We start from the raw sequence: 23477 nt of genomic DNA on the forward strand, positions 1-23477 counted from the left end.
CAGTTAAAAAGAAGAAAATGGACATTTTGATTGCTTCTAGGGTTTTTTTTTTTTTTTTTTGAGACAGAGTCTCGCTCTGTTCCCTGGGTTAGAGTGCAGTGGTGCGATCTCGGCTCACTGCAACCTCTGCCACCCAGGTTCAGGCAATTCTCCCGCCTCCACCTCCCAAGTAGCTGGGACTACAGGCATGCACCACCACGCCTGGTTAGTTTTTGTATTTTTAGTAGAGATGGGGTTTTGCCATGTTGGCCATGCTGATCTCAAACTCCTGACCTCAGGTGATCCCCCTGCCATGGCCTCCCAAAGTGCTGGGATTACAGGTGTGAGCCACCAAGACTGACTGGCTTCTAGATTTTTTGTTTTTGCTTTCTTTTTTCTTTTTTCCATTATAAGTAGTGCTACATTAAATTTACTTCATATATGTGCTTTTACTGTTATAGATTAGATTCCTACATCTGGGATTACAGTCAACAGTTATGCATTTTCAAAATTATAATAGCTATTTCGAGATAAGAGTATTATCCAAATGTGGTGTGGAATCCCAGTCTTAAGATTATTTTCATTATTGCTTATATTCCACAGCGTTAGCATGAGATGTATGAGATTTTATCTGAATTTTAAAGCATGCAATTCGTTGTGGAAAGTTATTACTGTGCCTTTAAATATTAAGAGCTAAAGCTTGACATTGAACACATTAACATTTGTTTATTTGGGGGAATGGCTTTTCCTTTGTAGATCACTACTCAAAAAAGTAGGTTGTCTGAAAGTCAAGAAAAAGCTGCGAACCTGAAGAAAGACTTGGCAGAGATGCAGGAATGGATGACCCAGGCCGAGGAAGAATACTTGGAGCGGGATTTTGAGTACAAGTCACCAGAAGAGCTTGAGAGTGCTGTGGAAGAGATGAAGGTGAGGCGGGGACGACCAGTGCCAACAGGCTTCATGCCTCCCTCCTCCCTTTAAAACCAGCCCATCAATCATCTGTCTAGCTGTCAAGCACTATGTGCATGTAGCATCTTTCACAGTAGGTTTTTGAATTAAAAAAACATAACAGGGTAGCTGCTCTAATTTTAGCAGGGGAAGAAAGCCAGGAGTCCACATATTTGGCTTGGCCCATGAGTTGAGTCCATGAGGGCCCGTGAGACAAGCTCTTAAGTTAGACCTTTAGGAGGCTACAGAGAATGACTTAAAAACCTCTGGTAGTGGGCGTGAGGAAGAATGATCATTTTTTTAAATTGGGGTAAATACATATAACATTGGTCAGCTTAATTTTTAAATGCACAATCCAGTGGCATTCATTGCATTCATCACTATTTCCAAACATTTTCACAAAGCGTTATTTTTTGTAAGGGGAACAAAAGAGACCTCCCAAGTTGTCTGAGGTTTATTCTTATTTTCCTGTTACTAATCTTCCAGTTAATACATACGGCACATATGAACACTGACTTTTCATTAGAGCAGGTAGGAATAGCGGTAGGAATGCATTGGGGAGTTCATATTAGTTGGATCCACTGGATACATTTTCTGTAAACTTGTACTCCTCTGTCGATAGTCTTGAACACTCTCTTTTTATATATAATAAAAGAACTGGGCATCATTCCCAAATTTCTAACACAGCTTCAACTGTCCTTGAATGTTCAAGCCAAAGGAGATCGTGTTTTCAAAGCTTTTTTTTCCTGTAAGCTTAAGCAACACAGTGACTAATGTTTTACCTCAAAGTTAACTTACCTAGAAGTGTAACTAAAGCAAAAATCTGTGATTTTTTTCAAAAAAGGGATTATATGACATTCATACATTATTATACATGAATCAAAGTAAATATGACAGGAGACTTGTTGGAAATTGTTTTTTCACTAAAACATCTTTTTTAGTGTAGCTCTTTTTGAAAGATTTAAAAATACTCAGTACATAAGGTATTTTAAAATAGGCTACCATGTTAAGAATTGTCTCATTTATTGTCTTTCTTTACACTTTTGGCATTGTGGTTCTGTGGATTTTAAAAGTTGCTATAGATGAGATTTGAGAAAAATGATATTTAAATATTTGATTGGGCAACATTTTATTTATTTTTATTCTTTCAAACAGCCATTAGGACTTACAAAACCACTACACTTAATTACTTTCCCCCAATCTAAAGAAGTTCAAAACCATTAAGTAGTAGAGAAAAGTAAAGGGGAAAATGAAAGACTGTTTTATTTGTATTTATTGCCATTAAAAGTAATGGCATAAACCGCAATTACTTTTGCACCAACCTGATAGGTTGATTTTCCTGAATGTCAGATTGTTTATCTTAGCACTGAGAAACAGCTATTTCTGGATCAGATCATCTCAGTCTAACTTTATCATTGAAATGCTATTAATTAGCAGAAGGATACATGTGCCTATGTTCTAGAATTTTTTAAAAAGCTTAAATTATTTAGAGAACTTTTAAAGATACTTCTACCATAGTGTACCTCAATTTTTGTGAAAATTTATTTATCACAGTGTAATCTGCTCAGCCCTCCAGTGATAATGAAAATTCACTCACTTAAATTCTGATCTTGGACCCAGACTTTGAAAATACTTCGTGTCAGTAAACATACTTTGGATAACTTATGTTAACACTGCTGTTATGAAATGAAAACATTTGTGGGAGCTGAGTACATTGGATGCATGAGTGAAATTTCAGAGTTAGCATTCTTATTTCAAAAACGCTCACTGGGCTGGGTGCAGTGGCTCACGCCTGTAATCCCAGCACTTTGGGAGGCCAAGGTGGGTGGATCACCTCAGGTCAGGAGTTTGAGACCAGCCCCGCCAACATGGCGAAGCCTTATCTCAACTAAAAAATATGAAAATTAGGTAGGCATAGTGGTGGGTGCCTGTAATCACAGCTTCTCGGGAGGCTGAGGCAGGAGAATTTCTTGAACTGGGAGGCAGAGGTTGCAGTGAACAAGACTCCATCTCAAAAACAAAACCAAAACCAAAACCCCACGAAGAACCGTTCACTGTTACCTAAATAATGTTCTATTTTGGCAGTTAGAATCATCCAGATGTTTTAACTTTGGTTTAATTCTTGAAAAAAAAAAGAAAGAAAAGAAATTGGTTACTGAGAAAGGGAGACGTTTTTCAAGTTCATCCATCCTTTCTTGGAACAGAGGGCAAAAGAGGATGTGTTGCAGAAGGAGGTGAGAGTGAAGATTCTCAAGGACAACATCAAGTTATTAGCTGCCAAGGTGCCCTCTGGTGGCCAGGAGTTGACGTCTGAGCTGAATGTTGTGCTGGAGAATTACCAACTTCTTTGTAATAGAATTCGAGGAAAGTGCCACACGCTAGAGGTACGTTATTATTATTATTATTATTATTATTATTATTATTATTTTCAGTGATGTATTTCTGAGATCCAAACTCTGTAATGTTTTGGCCATTTTCAAATCTTGGAGAAAACTTCTCTTTTCTTTCAAATTCTGGATTACAAAGGAAAAATAGTTCTTGGGAAATAGTTTGATAAAAATGAAAGAGGGGTTAAAAACAGGAGACCAAAATCTGTCCCTAATTATCAGAAGGTTCTTGGGCAAGTCATTTTGTATATTCAAACTTTACTTTTTTTATATGTGCAATCCAGGTTTTCATGTAACAGATGATCTGTAGGGGCTGTTCCAGTCCAAAAATTGCAGAGCACATTGCAAGCCTCTCTTTGTTTTGTTTTGCCTGGTTGAGTACACAGAGAGGAATTATTTTCTTTTGAGTGGTGTCTAAAGTTCAAGAGTCACCTGAAGGAAAAACAGAACTTAAATATGTGACAGTTTTACTGGGTCTTAGATAAAATACCTTTTTTTTTTCTCCCTGGCCATTACACGTAAAATGTAGATGAGTCTATGAAATTTTTTTAAACTAAGAGTGAGGTTTTGCTTGTTTGTTTTTATAGTAGTATGACTTTTGTTATTGCTTGTTGGAAGATTTAAGAAGGCTTTCAATTTACAACAATTTAATTTACATTCAATTTGACGTAAAACAAATATTTGTATTGTGGCAAATCTTGAAATGGTAAAAAATGGCAACTGCAATATTTAACCTAAATGCATTCATTACTTTGATCATTCATTCATTTGTAAATTCATTCATTTCTTGTTCTAAACCAATTTTGTGCTAAGATAAATATATATCATTGAGGCAAGTTAGTAAGAAAGCTACTTGATTTGGGATCTGTCTGCTTCTTGGAAGTGGTCTTCTTTGAGTCATTTTTTCTTTCCTATAAGAAAAGAGGTTGTGCTTGCATCTGAGCAGATTTTTGGTCTGCTTTTTGCTTGTGGAAATCGGGGGACTAGAACCTCTTTTCTTTTATTCTAATTCAGTGGCTGGAAAATTATGGCTGAGGATTTTGTTTTGTTTTGTTTGAGACAGGGTCTTGCTCTGTCACCTGTGCTGGAGTGCAGTGGTATGATCACAGCTCACTGTAACCTCAAACTCCTGGGCTCAAGTGACCTTCCTGCCCCCGCTTCCTGAGTAGCTATGACTCCAGCCTTGCAATGCCACACCTGGCTAATTATTTTTAAATTTTTTTTGTAGAGATGGGGGTCTTGCTATGTTGCCCAAGTTGGTCTGGAACTCTTGGGCTCAAGCCATCCTCCTGCCTTGGCCTACCAAAGTCCTGGGATTAAAGGCATTAGCCACTGCACCCGGACTGGCTGAGGGTTTAAATCTAACTTGTAGTTTGGTTTTGGATACCTGGTTAACTGAGAATAGTTTATACATTTCTCAAGGGTTGTACAACACATACCCCCCTCCAAGAAGAATCTGTGATAGGAAGCAAATGTGTCCTCCCAAAACCTAAAATATTTACTGTCTGGCCCTTTGTAGAAAAATGTACTGCTCCTTGATCTGGTAAGCATGCTTCATGTGGAGAGTGGACCGGCAGGTGCCTTCACTCATTTATGTAAACCAGCAGATGCCTCCACTCATTCAGTACATTCAAGACGACAAGCCCAGGAGGCATCCAGCTGAGTTCTTTCTCCTAAACTTACCACTCAAATCAGTTCCTCTTATAATAAGGGATTATAAATTTATAAATGTTTCCACCCACTGCACAACCCCTGGGTCCCTGCTCTGGAAACCTCAGAGGGGAATGAGTGATCAAAACCAACACAGTAAGAACAGTATAACTCCAGTTTTGGTAAAATGTGGCTCTCTTATATTGACATGTCCTCATGAATTTAGAAAAAAGTTGGGAAGGCTACATTGCAAACTTTTACATCAGTTAGCTCTAAGTTGGAATTGGGTGGGGCCCAGGAGATTTCAATTTTCTATGAAATTATTTTTTAAAAATTTACAATTGGGAGCAATTTTTTCATTTTGTTCAAAAACCAAACTTTTTTTTTTTTTTTTTTTTTTTTTTTTGAGATGGAGTTTCACTCTTGTTGCCCAGGCTGGAGGGCAGTGGCGTGGCCTGGGCTTACTGTAACCTCTGCCTCCCAGGTTCAAGTGATTCTCCTGCCTCAGCCTCCCGAGTAGCTGGGATTACAGGTGCCTGCCACCACGCCCAGCTAGTTTTTGTATTTTTAGTAGAGATGGGGTTTCACCATGTTGGCCAGGCTGGTCTTGAACTCCTGACCTCATGTGATCCACCTGCCTTGGCCTCCCAAAATGCTGAGATTACAGGTGTGAACCACCGCACTTGGTCTTTAAAAAACAAACTAAATAATGTTTCTCTCCTGTTTTTCTTACTAATTATATAGTTGTATTTTTGACATTTAAATCAGATCATGGAATTTATTTTAAAGAGTGAGGCAGCCTCTTGCCCACTCTTTGCTCCCCACCCTTCACCAACTGGTCTCATATGATTTTGTTGATTATTTTATTTTATTTTATTTGAGATGGAGTCTTGCTCTGTTGCCCAGGCTGGAATGCAGTGGTGCAATCTCGGCTCACCGCAACCTCCGCCTCCCGGGTTCACGCCATTCTCCTGCCTCCTCCAGAGTAGCTGGGACTACAGGCATCCGCCACCACACCCGGCTAATATTTTTTTGTATTTTTTTTTTTTTAGTAGAGACAGGGTTTCACCGTGTTAGCCAGGATGGTCTCAATCTCCTGACCTCATGATCCGCCTGCTTCAGCCTCCCAAAGTGCTGGGATTACAGGCGTGAGCCACCATGCCTGGCCGATTTTATTTTATTTTTTTGAAGTTTCAACTCCATCAGTTCTGAATTCCTAGGTATACTCACATCCAAATGAAATTATTAGCGATTAAAGAGAATGTGTAGTACTAGAGATACGATGTGTGAAATGGCTTTTTGTCTAATTTAAAATTTTTCATGCTTTAGGAGGTCTGGTCTTGTTGGATTGAACTGCTTCACTATTTGGATCTTGAAACCACCTGGTTAAACACTTTGGAAGAGCGGATGAAGAGCACAGAGGTCCTGCCTGAGAAGACGGATGCTGTCAACGAAGCCCTGGAGGTTGGAACCTGTGATCTCCACGGCATTTCTCTTTGTTGTGATGAGGCCACACGTGTATTACAATGAGGAATGTAATGCTTTACGCAGGCAAATGCATTTGCTTCCTCAGTGGTTTTCAATGTCACTTGCATTTTCTTCCATAACCTGAAGTGTTTATACAATCATGTGTATTTAGATTATTGGTGACCCATTATATCAGCCTCAAGACGTGGTTAGCTGTTTGACATCTTACATTTTAGACATGTTGAAGCACTCTAGTGGTTTTCCAGTTTATTTTAGTAGGCCCTGGACAAAGCTCTGCCATATGTTATTAGGACAACTGCTCTCTTGTTTCGTCAACAAGTTATTTTTACTCACTAAACACAGCACTGACAGTTTATAGGGGATTCCTGTCTCTTACCTTCAGATGCTAGAAGTTAAAAGACAGTGGTTGAGCCATGGGATCTTGTCGTAGGAGCTTGTCTTCAAGCCTGGATTTGAACTCCTTGAGGCCAAGAAATGTACCCGATGCTTTGTTATTCCTCAGTTCCCAGCACAGTGTGTAGCACACGTTAACTTAATAACCGTTTCTTAAATGAAATACAGTGCAAAGAGGGTAGGTTTGCTTAACAAAAAAGAAAAGGAAAGGGGGTAGATAGGCTTTTAAAAATGTCATGGTACCATGTGGGAACTGAGTGGACAACTGGATTAAAGGTCAGAAATGAGTAAAATGTGGCACTTACATTCCAGGAGATGGATGCGCTGCTAGAGAAAAGATGTCACTTCTCAAATATAGCAGAGTGAGAGACAGAGTGAATGAAAAATATGAAAAGCTTAATTTTTTTCCTAATATAAGAGTGAATACGTATATATTCTTGAAATACGGAAAATAAAGAAAAGTATAAAGCAAACTCTAAGATAAAGATTTTAAAACAGTTTGTAGATTTCTTCCTAATATCTTTTATGTATGCATACTAGAAGGTAGTATATTGGATCAAAGGCTTTGGAGTCTTTTATTTACTTATTTATCTTTTTATTTGAGATGGAATCTTGCTATGTTGCCCAGGCTGGAGTGCAATTGCATGATTTTGGCTCACTGCAACCTCCACCTCCTGAGTTCAAGCAATTCTCATGCCTCAGCCTCCTGAGTAGCTGGGATCACAGGCGTGTGCCACTACCCCAGCTAATTTTGTATTTTTAGTAGAGATGGGGTTTTACCATGTTGGCCAGGCTGGTCTCGAACTCCTGACATCAGGTGATCCACCCGCCTCGGCCTCCCAGTGTGCTAGGATTAGAGGTGTGAGCCATCGCACTTGGCCAGGCTTTGGAGTCTTAAAGCTTTAGAGCCATGTTGGAATCTTAGCTCTTCTTTTGACTGTGTGTATGTAGGCAAGTAATTTAACCTTTCTGAGCTTCAATTTTCCAATCTGTAAACTGGGAATGCTATTTAGCCCATATGGTTAATTAGATTTATGTATATAAAAAGTGTGTATATAAAACAATGCCTCTTATTCTGCATATATTGTAGGAAAATGACTACTTATTTTTAGTAATATAATTAATAAAAGTTGAGATAATTTTGCTTGTATAGTACTGTTCTCTGCCTTTGAACTTTGTGTCATATCATGAGCATTTCCCCATATAATTAATAATTATTTTTAACTTTTTATTATTCATTTATTTATTGTTTAGAGACATAGTCTCGCTCTGTTGCCCAGGCTGGAGTCCAGTGGTATGACAGCTCACTGCAGCCTTGAACTCTTGGGCTCAAGTGATCCTCCTGCCTCACCCTCCCATAATTAATAATAGTTGAAATTATTTTTGTGAAATTATATCATCATATATCACTTGTGCTAATTTCTCAATTTTATGCATTTTTAATCCCATGATGGATATTTTTGTGAATTAGTAATTTACTTAACTTTTGGTCCTGTTACTTAGGTAGATTTTTAGAAAATATAATTACTTGTTCAACAAATAGACATTTTGGGGATCCTTGATACCTTTTGCCTTAGTAAATACATTATCATTATTTTTTCCCATCTCCATTCCAGTCTCTGGAATCTGTTCTGCGCCACCCGGCAGATAATCGCACCCAGATTCGAGAGCTTGGCCAGACTCTGATTGATGGGGGGATCCTGGATGATATAATCAGTGAGAAACTGGAGGCTTTCAACAGCCGATATGAAGATCTAAGTCACCTGGTAAGAGTTGGGGCATGCATGGGTGTTGATTAGGTATTGATGAAGTGGAGCTGGCCCTAAGCTCCATATCATAGAGCTTTAATGTTGGAAAAATCTTAACGTTGGTTAAAGTTGGTAGCCAATGCTAACAGGGGCATTGAGGGTATTGAAATATTCAGAAAGGAAGAATAGATCTAGCACTCTAAGACAGAACTTGATGATTAAAAAAATTATTTTTGAGATTACTTCTACTTACAAACATTTAATTTTCATTAAGGATCATATGATAGCTGTATATACGAACAACAACTCATACTATCCTAGTAAATATTAGGGCCATGATATTTCACATAAGCTGCTGTGAAAGCCATAGTCTCTTAGTTCATATCCAGGTTGTAACATACATATTCGTATCACAAACTAGAGAAAGAACACTTCTTTTATAGGAAGGTTGGGTATGAATATTAGGTGCTTCCAAACACATATTAAATAATAACTGTTGATGTTCAGCCCATGAATAACATCAAGCTTAACCCAAAAGTGCTGTAAATAGTAGTTTGATATGTATGTACACCTATAGAATTTGTTATAGGCTTTGGAAAAAAAGAGACTCTGATGTTTGTGTATTGATAGACATTTTTCTTTTGTTTTATATTCTTAATTGGCAGACATTGCTGATTCCTAAAAATGCTTTAAAATTATAATAAATAACACATTTTTATCTTCTGTTTAATGCATCTTATGGGAAACCTTTACATTTTTGTATTTCAACATTATATATAGAAAGAAGTAATAATTAGTAATTCAGCTGCATGGTACATAAGATCCTAGTGGGACATTTTCACTGTTATCATTAGTAATTATTATTTATTTATAAAGAAAGCTAAAGTCTTGGATGAAAGCTTTTATGGTCTTTTCTTAGTGGCCAGAATATATATATTCTGCTATTTATATTTGTATTGGGCAACTAATGATTCAATTTCTCCTTTGTGCAGGCAGAGAGCAAGCAGATTTCTTTGGAAAAGCAACTCCAGGTGCTGCGGGAAACTGACCAAATGCTTCAAGTCTTGCAAGAGAGCTTGGGGGAGCTGGACAAACAGCTCACCACATACCTGACTGACAGGATAGATGCTTTCCAAGTTCCACAGGAAGCTCAGGTATTGCCGTGCATTTGAGGGCTTTTGAGCTGTAAAGAGAGCTTATGTAATTGCCTCCTCAACTATAAGAGAACCCCTCCTGCTGTCCAAAACCGAGAGTCAATGGGAAAGATTGACCTTACTTACAGGGCAGCATTTGGGTTTTGGAGTTCTCTTGCTTTCTATGTGAGACTCTGGCAAAAGTCTTATATAGTTTATTTTATTTAATTAATTAATTTATTTATTTATTTGAGACAGAATCTCACTATGTCACCCAGGCTGGAGTGCAGTGGCGCGATCTTGGCTCACTGCAACCTCTGCCTCCTGGGTTCAAGTGACTCTCCTGCCTCAGCCTCCTGAATAACTGGGACTACAAGCACGTGCCACCACGCCTGGCTAATTTTTTGTAGTTTTAGTAGAGACGGGGTTTCGCCATGTTGGCCAGGCTGGTCTTGAACTCCTGACTTCAAGTGATCTGCCTGCCTCGGCCTCCCAATAATTTTTGTATTTTTAGTAGAGACGGGGTTTTGCCATATTGTCCAGGCTGGTCTCAAACTCCTGACCTCAGGTGATCCACCTTCTTCGGCCTCCCAAAATGCTGGGATTACAGGCGTGAGCCACTGTGCCTGGCTGAAAAGTCCTGTATATTTTAAATTGTAGTTTTCTTAGCTGTGAAGTTGGGACAATTCCTTCCTTATAAATAAGTTGTGAACATTAGAAACGACAAATGCAAAGACCTTAGCAGGTGTGTCATGTACAATAGTCATACCATGCAGTGGGCCATATTATTATTATTATTATACAAAAACTTATTATTATTATTTTTTAGATGGATTCTCACTCTGTTGCCCAGGCTAGAGTGCAGTGGTGCGATCTCGGCTCACTGCAAACTCTGCCCCACAGGTTCAAGCAATTCTCCTGCCTCAGCCTCCCGAGTAGCTGGGATTATAGGCGCCCGCCACCGTGCCCAGCTAATTTTTGTATTTTCAGTAGAGATGGGGTTTCACCATCTTGGCCAGGCTGGTCTTGAACTCCTGACGTCGTGATCCACCCGCCTCAGCCTCCCAAAGTGTTGGGATTACAGGCATAAGCCACCGCACCTGGCCTACAAAAACTTACTAAAGCTTCTGTGGAGGTCAACATTATGTAAAATACGATATCATGTATTACACAACGATATAGAACTCTTGTATTGTCTCTTTTTATACTTAAGTAAAAAAAAAAAGGACATCCTCTCCCCTTTCCAATCTCTTTTTAGAAAATCCAAGCAGAGATCTCAGCCCATGAGCTAACCCTAGAGGAGTTGAGAAGAAATATGCGTTCTCAGCCCCTGACCTCCCCAGAGAGTAGGACTGCCAGAGGAGGAAGTCAGATGGATGTGCTACAGGTAAAGAAGGCCAGGAGCTTCCTTTTACTTTTCAACTTGTTGGGAATTTTCTTTAAAAAAGAAAAAGAATTGATTACTTGGGCACCGTTGGTATTCTTTGTGATGTAAACCATGGGATGGGAGTGATGTGTTGAAGGTTGCATCCTAGGGCAGCAGAAACAAATTGTTGCATGGGTGGAAAAACATGAAATCTGATTTTGATAGTTGAGATGAGAAACAAGAGAGTGAGCCAGATTTAGAAGTTAGCTTTATATACACTTTTTCTTTAATGCAGAACCTCTGTCAGTATCGTGTGGCTGATGCTGTGGGCAGGCCGAGCATGAATTGGATGCAGCATCATTTAGTTCTTTCATGGTTGATGTGACATTGACTTTCACTCTGAACTTGTGATGAAGGGCATTTTGAGTTCTAGGTTCCTGAACTGTCTTTTTGAACATGAAGTTTTAATTCCAGTGAGGTCAGATTTATCTAAATTTCTTATCCAAATCTATTACTTCTGAGATTGAGACACTGAGTGTTGTAATTTTTGACACTGGGCTATGCAGTTCGCTTAGGCGATCGGGTACCCTCACCGAGATTCATTAGGATTTTTTTTTTGGGGGTCATATTTCTGAATTTTTTTCTTTTGGTACTTTATGGTACAAATTTTTAGTAGTATGTGTTATGCTCATGATGAGAGAGATAATCATCCTGATGGGAATTGCATATTTTCATTTCTGCAAACAGAGGAAACTCCGAGAGGTGTCCACAAAGTTCCAGCTTTTCCAGAAGCCAGCTAACTTCGAGCAGCGCATGCTGGACTGCAAGCGTGTGCTGGATGGTGTGAAAGCAGAACTTCACGTTCTGGATGTGAAGGACGTAGACCCTGACGTCATACAGACGCACCTGGACAAGTGTATGGTGAGGCTTTTGGGTGACTGGCACATCCAGTGGCTTTTTCAGCAGCTGTTATGGCTTGGTCTAGCAAGTACGTGCCTAGAGTGTCCAATGATCACTAGTCTACAGTGTGCTAAACATAAGGATTGATGATGGAAAACATGTTAAAAAATAAGAAGTGTGGTCTTTCCCTCCAAAGAAATTAGAAGAGATAAGAGAGATAGCTAAGGAAACTAGAATAGACATGTATATAACATGATGGCAAACAAAAACCAAAACAAAAGAAATACATCTTAATCACCATGTGAAGTTAGGAGGGCTTCAGCAGAGTGTGACTAATAAGCAAAGTTTTCAAGGATAAATTTGAGTTAGCTAGAAGAACCATACTTAGAATGGATATCATAAAAATTCCATTTTCTAGGAAAATAAAAATTTCAATAGAAATTTCAACCTTAAGATAGGAAAGAAGAAATGATATATAAGGCCTTATTACTTTTTTAGTCTTGAACTTTATAATTCAATTGAATAGAAATTTAAAAATAATGTGGCTAAGGGGACACAATCTTAGAATTAGTGTTCTGCTTGAGAATCACAGAACTTAAGATGAGACTCTTTAGGACAGAAGAGGTATAGGGACAGTTCTTTGTGCTTTTCAAAACAAAGGATAAATTTTAATATATATGTGCATGTATGTAAGTATTTATTTGATTATTGTGACATAATGGTAATCAGAGAAAGTGCTGTCCTTGACTTCATGGAACATACATAGTTCAGGGGTCTGTTACATGACAGCGTCCTATGAGATGTTGAGATGATGATGTATAGGTGTCAAGAGAAGCTGTTTAGAATAAAGCTTTTTGGTTTCAGGTAACTAGGAAGAAGACAGCTCTGAATTTGACCTACAGAACTACGATTTCTTTTTTTATATTTAAATTTACTTTTATTTCTAATTTTTGAAGACTTTTAGGTTCAGGAAGTACATGTACACGTTTGATACATGGATATATTGTATGATGCTGAGGTTTGGGCTTCGACTGAACCCATCACCCAAATAATAAATGTAGTACCCAATTGGTAGTTTTTCAGCTCTTGCCCCTTTCCTCCTTCCTTCCTTTTGGAGTCCCATTGTCTTTGCTTTCCATCTTTATGTGCATGTGTGCCCATTGTTTAACTCCCACTTATAAGTGAGAACATGTAGTATTTGGTTTTCTCTTCCTGAATTAATTTACTTAGGATAATGGCCTTGAGCTGCATTCATGCTGCTGCAAAGGACATGATTTCATTTTTTTATGGCTGTGTAGTGTTCCGTGGTGTATTTGTACCACATTTTCTTTATTCATTCCCCCATCGATGGGCACCTAGATTGATGACATGTCTTTGCTATTGTGCGTAGTGGTGTGATAAACACGGGAGTGCATGTGTCCTTTTGGTAGAACGATTATCCTCCTTTACATATATACCCAGTAGTAGGATTTCTGGGTTGAATAATAATTCTATGTTTAGTTCTTTGAGATATTTCCAAACTGCTTTCCCTAGGGGCTGAACTGATTTACAATCCTACCAACAGTGTATGGTGTTCCCTTTGCTCTGCAGCCTTGCCAGCATCTGTTGTTTTTTGACTTTTTAATAATGGTCATTCAGACTGGTGTGAGATAGTATCTTATTGTGGTTTTGATTTGCATCAGAAATCTGTTTACTTATAGTCATATACATCTTGATATATCGAGTTTTGTATTTTTTTATCATACAAATTATATATGTTCATTGTGGTAGACTTAGTACTTCTGAGAAATAGAAATAAATGTTAATAATTCCAAATCCAACAGACAGCAGTAGCCGGTGTTGGCTTGTTTTAGTCATAACATGGAAGATTTTTTTAAAATGTAATTTTAATTGTGATAAACATTCTGTTTTTAGTCCTAATGTTTTCCCATTTTATGTAGGAAAAATATTTATATTATCAAGTACTTTCATAAACATTTGTCTGAGATTTTAAAAGAATGAGCATAAACTCTATTAGTTTATTTTCTTGTCAGATTTGAAGAAGTTATTACAAGCTTGATTTCATTTGACTCGACCTTCAGACCAAATCTGAGAAAGATGATGGCCTTTGATCACCATAGTTAGGTCTTGGCTGTCAATCTGTGTAAGCTGTGGTCTGACATGATGCCAGTTGGCAAGTTGTCACCACAGTGTGTAATTTGTCTTTTTCTTTGTTTGTTTTAAAGAAACTGTATAAAACTTTGAGTGAAGTCAAACTTGAAGTGGAAACTGTGATTAAAACAGGAAGACATATTGTCCAGAAACAGCAAACGGACAACCCAAAAGGGATGGATGAGCAGCTGACTTCCCTGAAGGTTCTTTACAATGACCTGGGCGCACAGGTGAGGAGAGCAGCCCCACAGCTCATCTCTCTGTCTCTCTCTCTCTCTCTCTCAATCTCTCTCTCTCTCGTTCTCTCTCATGTATTTTTAAATTTCACTTTTTGGAAAATGCATGTTTGAAAATTATGAGATTCATACGTGTTTTCAATTTATTGTAATAATTGTTATATTTCTTTAAATGTATGTGGTAATATTACAGTGATTCATAGTTACACAGAAATTTATTTTTGGCCAGGCACAGTGGCTCACGCCTGTAATCCCAGGTCTTTGGGAGGCTGAGTCAGGTAATGGCTTGAGCCCAGGGGTTTGAGACCAGCCTGGGCAACATGATGAAACCTTGTCTCTACAAAAAAATACAAACGAAAACCTCCAAAAACAAAACAAATTTCCAAAAAAAAAATTAGCCATGGTGGTGAGTATCTGTAGTCCTAGCTACCTGGGAGGCTGAGGTGGGAGAGTTGCTTGAACCTGGGAGGCAGAGGTTGCAGTGAGCTGAGATCACACCACTACACTCCAGCCTAGGCAACAGAGTGAGACACTGTTTTAAAAAAAATTTTATTTTTAATATTTAATTCAGGCTAATATTTATACTTTTCAATGGCTACTGATATTCCATAAATTATTCTAAGGAAACTACAAGTAATATATGTTCATTGTGGTAGACTTAGTGTGTCTGGAATTGGTGGGTTCTTGGTCTCACTGACTTCAAGAATGAAGCTGTGGACCCTCGTGGTGAGTGTTACAGCTCTTAAGGTGGCGCATCTGGAGTTTGTTCCTTCTGATATTCAGATGTGCTCGGAGTTTCTTCCTTCTGGTGGGTTCATGGTCTCGCTGGCTCAGGAGTGACGCTGCAGACCTTTGCGGTGAGTGTTACAGCTCATAAAAGCAGTGTGGACCCAAAGAGTGAGCAGTAGCAAGATTTATTGCAAAGAGCAAAAGAACAAAGCTTCCACAGTGTGGAAGGGGACCTGAGCGGGTTGCCACTGCTGGCTCCGGCAGCTTGCTTTTATTCGCTTATCTGGCCCCACCCACATCCTGCTGATTGGTAGAGACGAGTGGTCTTTTCTGACAGGGCGCTGATTGGTGCGTTTACAATCCCTGAGCTAGACACAAAGGTTCTCCATGTCCCCACCAGATTAGCTAGATACAGAGTGTGGACACAAAGGTTCTTCTCCAAGGCCCCACCAGAGTAGCTAGATACAGAGTGTCGATTGGTGCATTCACAAACCCTGAGCTAGAGACAGGGTGCTGATTGGTGTGTTTACAAACCTTGAGCTAGATACAGAGTGCCGATTGGTGTATTTACAATCCCTTAGCTAGACATAAAGGTTCTCTAAGGCCCCACCAGAGTAGCTAGATACAGTGTGGATTGGTGCACTCACAAACCCTGAGCTAGACACAGGGTGCTGATTGGTGTGTTTACAAACCTTCAGCTAGATACAGAGTGCCGATTGGTGTATTTACAATCCCTGAGCTAGACATAAAGACTCTCACATCCCCACCAGACTCAGGAGCCCAGCTGGCTTCACTCAGTGGATCCCATACCCGGGCTGCAGGTGGAGCTGCCTTCCAGTCCCATGCCCTGGGCTCGCACTCCTCAGCCCTTGGGTGGTCGATGGGAGTGGGCGCCGTGGAGCAGGGGGTGGCACTCGTCGGGGAGGCTCCGGCCGCACAGGAGCCCATGGAGGGGGTGGGAGGCTCAGGCATGGCGGGCTGCAGGTCCCGAGCCCTGCCCCGCGGGAAGGCAGGTAAGGCCCGGTGAGAAATTGAGCGCAGCGCTGGTGGGCCGGCACTGCTGGGGGACCCAATACACCCTCCGCAGCCGCTGGTCCGGTGCTAAGTCCCTCATTTCCTGGGGCCGGCAGGGCCGGCCTGCTGCTCCGAGTGCGGGGCCCGCCAAGCCCACCCGGAACTCCAGCTGGCCCCCAAGCGTGGCACGCAGCCCCGGTTCCCGCTCGCGCCTCTCCCTCCACACCTCCGTGCAAGCTGAGGGAGTGGGCTCTGGCCTTGGCCAGCCCAGAAAGGGGTTCCCACAGTGCAGCGGTGGGCTGAAGTGTTTCTCAAGTGCCGCCAAAGTGGGAGCCCAGGCAGAGGAGGCGCCGAGAGCGAGCGAGGGCTGTGAGGACTGCCAGCATGCTGTCACCTCCCATTAGTACTTCAAAGAAATACAAGGGAAAAAATAAACGTTAATAATTCCAAATTTCAATGGATAGCAGTAGCCGGTGTTGGCTTTTTTCTAGTCACAACATGTAAGATTTTTCTAAGTGTAATTTTAATTGTGAGAAACATTCTGTTTTTAGTCCTAATGTTTTCCCATTTCATGTAGGAAAAATGGGAAATAATAGTCCCTGTAAAAACTCAAGTTTTTGGTCCTTAAGATTTCTAAATTGAACAGTCTACCGAGAAATGTTAAAACATCAGGGCTCTAGTAAATAACCAGTGGCAAGAAGTTCACATTAATCTACCAGGATTTGAAATCCTGGCAAGAAACATCTCTAATTTGGGCATTTTAGTGAATCCATGCAGGAGTTGTTGAGCATTTACTGTGAGTGACTGAATTTTTGCCCTGAAACCAGGAGAGCAAAGAATGTGTGGAAGTGAGAAACCTTAATAGGTAATATTGAAAACCCATGTTTGATAGTATTTTGGATCCTCCTTCAGTTAGGAAATGTTAACTACTTCCAGTTGAGGTAATATTGAAGTTTCTATATAAGCCCAGAGAAAAATAGCTGAAATTTTGTTTTCAATTGAAATCAGAACGACCAGTTTATACTTTTTCTGGGTGATTTTGATCTCACTTCTGCAAGCTTAGGTTGTTGCTATGATACATCTTGATGTATTACATGTCTGGAACACACACCTTAGAGCTTCTTTTTGGAATTATACAGCTGGTTCTTCGTTAAATATTATTATATTTATTCACTGGGCATTTTATGAATGGAATGGTATTGCTGGTTTTTGCACTAATTCTCCAATTGTGACTATAATTTTAGTATTAATTAATTTTATCATTTAAAGTTTCACTCAATCGAGATTTTACTCTGTGTCAGGAATTATACAAGGAGACAGTGGTGAGGAAAGATATAAATTATCTCTTTGTCTAATGGAACTTAGGGTAGTGAAAGAGAAAAACATTGAGTAGTTACATGAGATGATGTCACATTATCAGTCTGAAGAGTTATGAAGAATGTACATGGTTCTTTAAGAGTATAGGTAAAGGGGGGTTTCACCCAGTCTTGTGTTAGGAAGGCTTCCCTGAGGAGGTGATGCATAAGCCGAGATCTGAAGTCTGGGTAGGAGTAACCTGGGTGAAACTAGAGGAGATTTCTAGACTGATAAAACAGTATATATAAAAGCTCTAAGGCAGGAGGCAGTGTGGTACATTTATGTGGCTAGAGCAGAGACAGCCAGTGTGAGGAACATGGTGCTAGGGAGACAGGATTAGACGAAATCCTGCCAATGTCATAGAGTTTGTGTTACAGATTAAAATCTGTGTCTTAAGCAGCTATTGCACAGGTTTTAGTAGGCAAATTACATACTCAGATATGTCTTTTAAAGGATTACTCACTGTGTTTTGGAAGAGGAATTGGAGAGAGGCTGGAGTGGATGTGAGGAGACTGGTTTGGAAGTCATTGTACACTTGGTAAGAGATGGTCGTACCTTGAACTAGGATGGAGAGTGGAGATGGAGTGAGTGAACTGATTTCAGACATATGTAGGAAGTGAAATCAACAGGACTTGGTCCAGGAGGAGAAATGAAGGATGACCCCTGGGTTTCTAGCTTGATGATGTGGATGGTGTGGCCATTGAGATGGGTGCTGTAAGAAAAGATAGAGGTCCGGGTGCGGTGGCTTATGCCTGTAATCTTTGCACTTTGGGAGGCCAAGGTGGTGGATCACCTGAGGTCAGGAGTTTGAGACCAGCCTGGCCAACATGGCAAAAACCCGTCTCTACTCAAAAAAAAAAAAAAAAAAAAAAAAAAAAAAAAAAAAAAAAAATTAGCTGAGTGTGGTGGTATGTGCCTTTAATACCAGCTACTCGGGAGGCTGAGGCAGGAGAATCACTTGAACCTGGGAGGCTGAGGTTGCAGTTAGTCAAGATCGTGCCACTGCACTCCAGCCTGGGCAACAAGAGTGAAAACTCTGTCTCAAAAAAAAAAAAAGGTAGAAGCATGCAGAAATCACAGGTATGTATTGGACATGTTGACATTTTAAGTACCTTTGAGAATGTTAATTGGAAATGTCGGGTACTCACATGATTATTCAGGTCTGGAGAATATATCTGGACTGAAGAGGTGGATTTTATGAGTCATCTGCATAGAGGTCATAATTAAAGTAATTAGGGATGATAGATTGTCTAGGAACAGGATATAGTGAAAGAAGAGGGCCCTCAACCAAGTCTTAAGAATTACATCATTTAGTAAGAAATCTCAGGAAGATGAGCTTGCAAAAGAAACTAATATTAAGTAGCAAGAAGTGGTAGGGACACAGGTGAGTACTAGGTCTGGAAAGCTAGGGGAAGATGGTATTTTGACAGAGTGCAGTTACCTGTTCTGGATATTTTGAAAGTTAAATATGATGTCCACGTAAACATATTAATTAGATCAGTTGCCATTGGGGTCATTATTGAACTTAGCAAGGGCAATGTCTGGGAGTGATGGTGGTAGAAGCCAGAATGGCATGGCTCAGTCCAAAGATTGTACCACCCTGGCCTTGGCCTTAACATCTTTAAGTTTCATTTTCATTATCCATAAAGTAGAAAGAGGCTTTGTGAATTTTATTGCATACGTGTGTAAGATTCCTTAGCACAACATGGAAGCTGTATTAAGAGCTTGGTAAATGTTAGTTAAGTTCATTTGTTTTCTGTCAACAACGAGAGCAAAATAATAATAAGGTTTAGGTTGTATAGTCGTGTACTGCATTTTAAGTTAAAGTGGTTAATTATAAAACATATAATTGTGAAAATGGTGCTATTTTCCCCTCAAGTTACTATAATACAGTATTTTTCCTTCATGGAGAGGATTCTAAGATATCTTATGTTCAAAATTATAATAGATACTAGTGATTTTTTAACTTTATTTCTGCCCTTTTATGTGTGTTTTTCTCGCTTAATACACATAACAATCTTTTTTTTTTTTTTTTGAGACGGGGTCTTGCTCTGTTGCCCAGGCTGGAGTGCAGTGGCAGGATCACGGCTCACTGCAGCCCCAGCCTCCAGGGCTCAAGTGATTCTCCCACCTCAGCCTACTGACCAGCTGGAACTACGGGCACACACCACCATACTGGCTAATTTTTTGTATTTTTTACAAAATGAGGTCTTTCATTTTGTAGAAAATGAGGTCATGTTTCCCAGGCTGGTCTTAAACTCTTGGACTCAAAAGATTTGCCTGCCTCGGCCTCCCAAAGTGCTGGGATTATAGACATGAGCCACTGTGCCCAGCCTCATACCAATCTTTTGAGGGCTATACCTCTGCCAGTATCACTTAGGAAATTAATGATAGAGCTAAGATGAAAACCCAGGATTGCCTGGCACTTAACCACTACAGCATATTGCCTCCTTGCAGAAATGCAAGCTTAGAGGATTCTAAGGTGCTAAGACAAAGGTTATGTATGTCTTGGGGGTTATATATGAATCAGTTTGGATCTTTAGTTAACATTCTGATTCATTCTCATTTGTGTTCATTCCCATCTCAGTCTCTCCCTGCCTCTCTCCGTCTCAGGTGACAGAAGGAAAACAGGATCTGGAAAGAGCATCACAGTTGGCCCGGAAAATGAAGAAAGAGGCTGCTTCTCTCTCTGAATGGCTTTCTGCTACTGAAACTGAATTGGTACAGAAGTCCACTTCAGAAGGTCTGCTTGGTGACTTGGATACAGAAATTTCCTGGGCTAAAGTAAGTTGCAGTTCAGATGAAACACCAGCATGATGCCAGCGTAACATGGCATTTGTTCTGGGCGACCTGGTTGGATACCATGTCCCTCCATTTTATATTAAATCTAGCCTTTTCTTTTTTGCATTGTTTTTCCACTTCTCTGTCCTAAGAAAAAATATTTTAAAAACAATGATTATATTTTATTTTCTTTATAATTTCTACTTTTAGATTAAGGGGTACACATATAGGTTTGTTACATGGATATATTGTGTAATGCTGAGGTTTGGGGTATGAATGATTCCCATCACCCAGGTAGTGAGCGTAGTACCCACTAGATAGTTTTTCAGCTCATGCCTCCCTCTGTTTCTCGCCCCTCTACTAGTCCCCAGTGTTTATCGTTCCCTTCTTTATGGCCTTGTGTACCCAATGTTTAGCCCCCACTTGTAAGCGAGAACGTGGTAATTGGTTTCCCATTCCTGCATTAACTCACTTAGGATAATGGCCTCCAGCTGCATCCATGTTGCTGCAAAGGACATGATTTCATTCTTTTTTATGGTTGTATGGTACTCTATGGTGTAAATGTATCACATTTTCTTTATCCAATCCACCATTGATGGGCACCTAGGTTGATGACATGTCCTTGCTCTTGTGAATAGTGCTGATGAACATATGAGTGCGTGTGTCTTTTTGGTAGAACAGTTTATTTTCCTTTGCCTTTATACCCAGTAATCAGATTTCTGGGTCAGTAATCAGAATTCTATTTGAAGTTCTTTGAGAAATTTCTAAACTGCTTTCCACAGAGGCTGAACTAATTTACATTCCCACCAACAGTATAAAAGTGTTCCTTTTTCTCTGCAACCTTGTCAACATCTGTTATTTTTTGACTTTTTAATAATAGCCATTCTAAATGGTGTGAGATGGTATCTCATTGTGGTTTCAATTTGCATTTCTCTAATGTTAGTGATGTTGAGCATTTTTTCGTGTGTTGTTGGCTGCTAGTATGTCCTTTGTGAAGTGTCTGTTCATTTTATTTGCCCACATTTTAATGGGGTTATTTGTAAAACAGCTCTTTTAATAAGATATTTTTATCCTGATTCCAAAAGCATTACATTCATGGATCATCAAGGCCTTTATAGGTATTATGTTTATATAGTACTTAAAAGCCTAATTCACCACCTTTAAAATCAATGACACATATTTACAGAGTGTTTACAAAGAATTGTGCTGAGTTTAATTCTTCTTTAATAACATTTTAAAACCAATAAGTAATCTTTCTATTGCAAACTTTCAGATGTAAAGAACTTAGGAATAGAATTTTAAAAAAATCAATACAAGAGTTTTCTTTAACCCTGTACTTTGAAATCACAGAGATTAGAAAGTTGATTTGCTGGTTCTGGCTTCTGCAGTAGAGAAAGAATTGAATGGAACATGAGTGGTTCTTTTAACTAGGCATTCTGTTTTCCTAAATCTCTTTCCTGAGAAAGAAGCGAGTATACTAGTGGGAAGTGCTGCATATAAATGATCAATACTGTGACTGATGTTTATATAAAGCCACAAGTATCAGTTTGACACCCTCTACAGCTCTACACGTTTGCTGTGGGCCTTGAGGAGAAGGTGCTGAGAGGTTGTGGGGTGACACAACTCCTGCTTACTTTGAATGCTCTGTGGATATGACAGCTGGGAGAAAGTTAAGATAGTAGACACTGGAAAGACTATTCTCAGTTTAGAAAAAAGCTCATGAAAAGCGTGATCATGCCATGAGCAGTGTGAGTGTAAAGGAAGTGAAGAAAGGAATGTATGAGGGAAATGAGCATTGCAAGTCATCGGTGTGTTGTGGATGAATGCAAAACAAAGGCACCAAACTTTATTTTTGTTAAATTTAAGTTTTTCAAGGACATATTATCATCCTCGTGCAGTATACTTTGAAAATCATTACTTTTTAAATTAGTAACATAAGTAATAGAAGCTAGTTGAATGAAATTTGCCTAGTGTAATACAAAAAAACAGGAGCAAAAATCACCTATAATCAAACAATGCTATTATTTTTTCATTTTTTTGAGCACATTTCGATGTGCACATGCAAAAGCATATATTTAAAAATAAATTTTGTTGTAACTAGTATTTATTGACCTTCTTTTAAAAACTTACATCTTTGGCATTTTTCTTTACCTATACTTGTTTTTAGCATATTAGAGATATGCATAGTATTTCATTCTTAATTTTTTTATTTTCTCATTTCTCTATTCATGTCCGTTTAAATTATTACCATTTTCGTTATTATAGATAACGCTATGGTGAATATACTAAACCATATCATACATTCATAATTATTTCCTGAGGATAAATTCTTAACCCTAAAAGTATTGATCAAGGGACAGGAATATATCCATTTTTAAGTCTTATACATATTATGCAATTGTTCTTCAGAAATAGTGCACCTACCACATGCGAATGAGAATTTCTACTTGACATCATGTTTTGGTTATTTAATTAGAACATTTTTGACAAGTTTATAGGTCTTCTATAGCACTGTTAAAAATACCGCTTTTTCCTCTAATTCTGACCATTTTTTATCACCAAATTGGTCTTTTAATTTGGAGCTTTTTATCTGTTCTGATTATCAATGCTTAGTGAGTTGTGTTCGATTGCAAACAAATTTTTTTATTACTGTAGCTTCTTTTTTGTTTTTTTAAGCTTTTTTTTGAAAAAAAGTAAATCCTTCTGAATATTTTTTAATGAACAAAATCCATCTTTTTCTTCATTATTTCTGCCTTTAGTGCTTAGAAAGACCACCTCTACTCCAGGTTCATTTAATTATTCACTTATTTTTTTCTACTAGCTTTTTTCCTTTTTTTTTAATTGTTATACTTTAAGTTCTGGGATACATGTGCGGAACGTGCAGGTTTGTTACATAGGTATACACGTGCCGTGGTCATTTGCCTCACTCATCAACCCGTCATCTACATTAGGTATTTCTCCTAATGCTACCCCTCCCCTAGCCCCCCAGCCCCCAACAGGACCCAGTGTGTGATGTTACCCTCCCTGTGTCCATGTGTTCTCATTGTTCAGTTCCCACTTATGAGTGAGAATATGTGGTGTTTGGTTTTCTGTTCCTGTGTTAGTTTACTGAGAATGATTGTTTCCAACTTCATCCGGGTCCCTGCAAAGGACATGAACTCACATTTTTAATAGCTACATAGTATTCCATGGTATATATGTGCCACATTTTCTTTATC

General features: G+C 39.1%; 1 protein-coding gene across 7 annotated transcripts in view; it reads left to right on the forward strand.

Annotated features, from left to right (window-relative positions):
• UTRN (utrophin) overlaps positions 1 to 23477 on the forward strand; it is a 568196-nt gene that overhangs the window by 194201 nt on the left and 350518 nt on the right. For all 7 annotated transcript variants that reach the window (XM_009452168.4, XM_001172875.8, XM_009452171.5 and 4 more), the window contains 9 exons: positions 736 to 906; positions 3132 to 3311; positions 6294 to 6428; positions 8462 to 8611; positions 9586 to 9747; positions 10985 to 11113; positions 11840 to 12013; positions 14218 to 14373; positions 20092 to 20262. In XM_009452168.4, the coding sequence (XP_009450443.2) occupies positions 736 to 906; positions 3132 to 3311; positions 6294 to 6428; positions 8462 to 8611; positions 9586 to 9747; positions 10985 to 11113; positions 11840 to 12013; positions 14218 to 14373; positions 20092 to 20262 (1428 nt within the window). The remainder of the gene's footprint in view (positions 1 to 735; positions 907 to 3131; positions 3312 to 6293; positions 6429 to 8461; positions 8612 to 9585; positions 9748 to 10984; positions 11114 to 11839; positions 12014 to 14217; positions 14374 to 20091; positions 20263 to 23477) is intronic.

Source organism: Pan troglodytes, chromosome 5, assembly GCF_028858775.2.
Source record: "Pan troglodytes isolate AG18354 chromosome 5, NHGRI_mPanTro3-v2.0_pri, whole genome shotgun sequence".
In the NCBI taxonomy this organism is placed as follows: Eukaryota; Metazoa; Chordata; class Mammalia; order Primates; family Hominidae; genus Pan; species Pan troglodytes.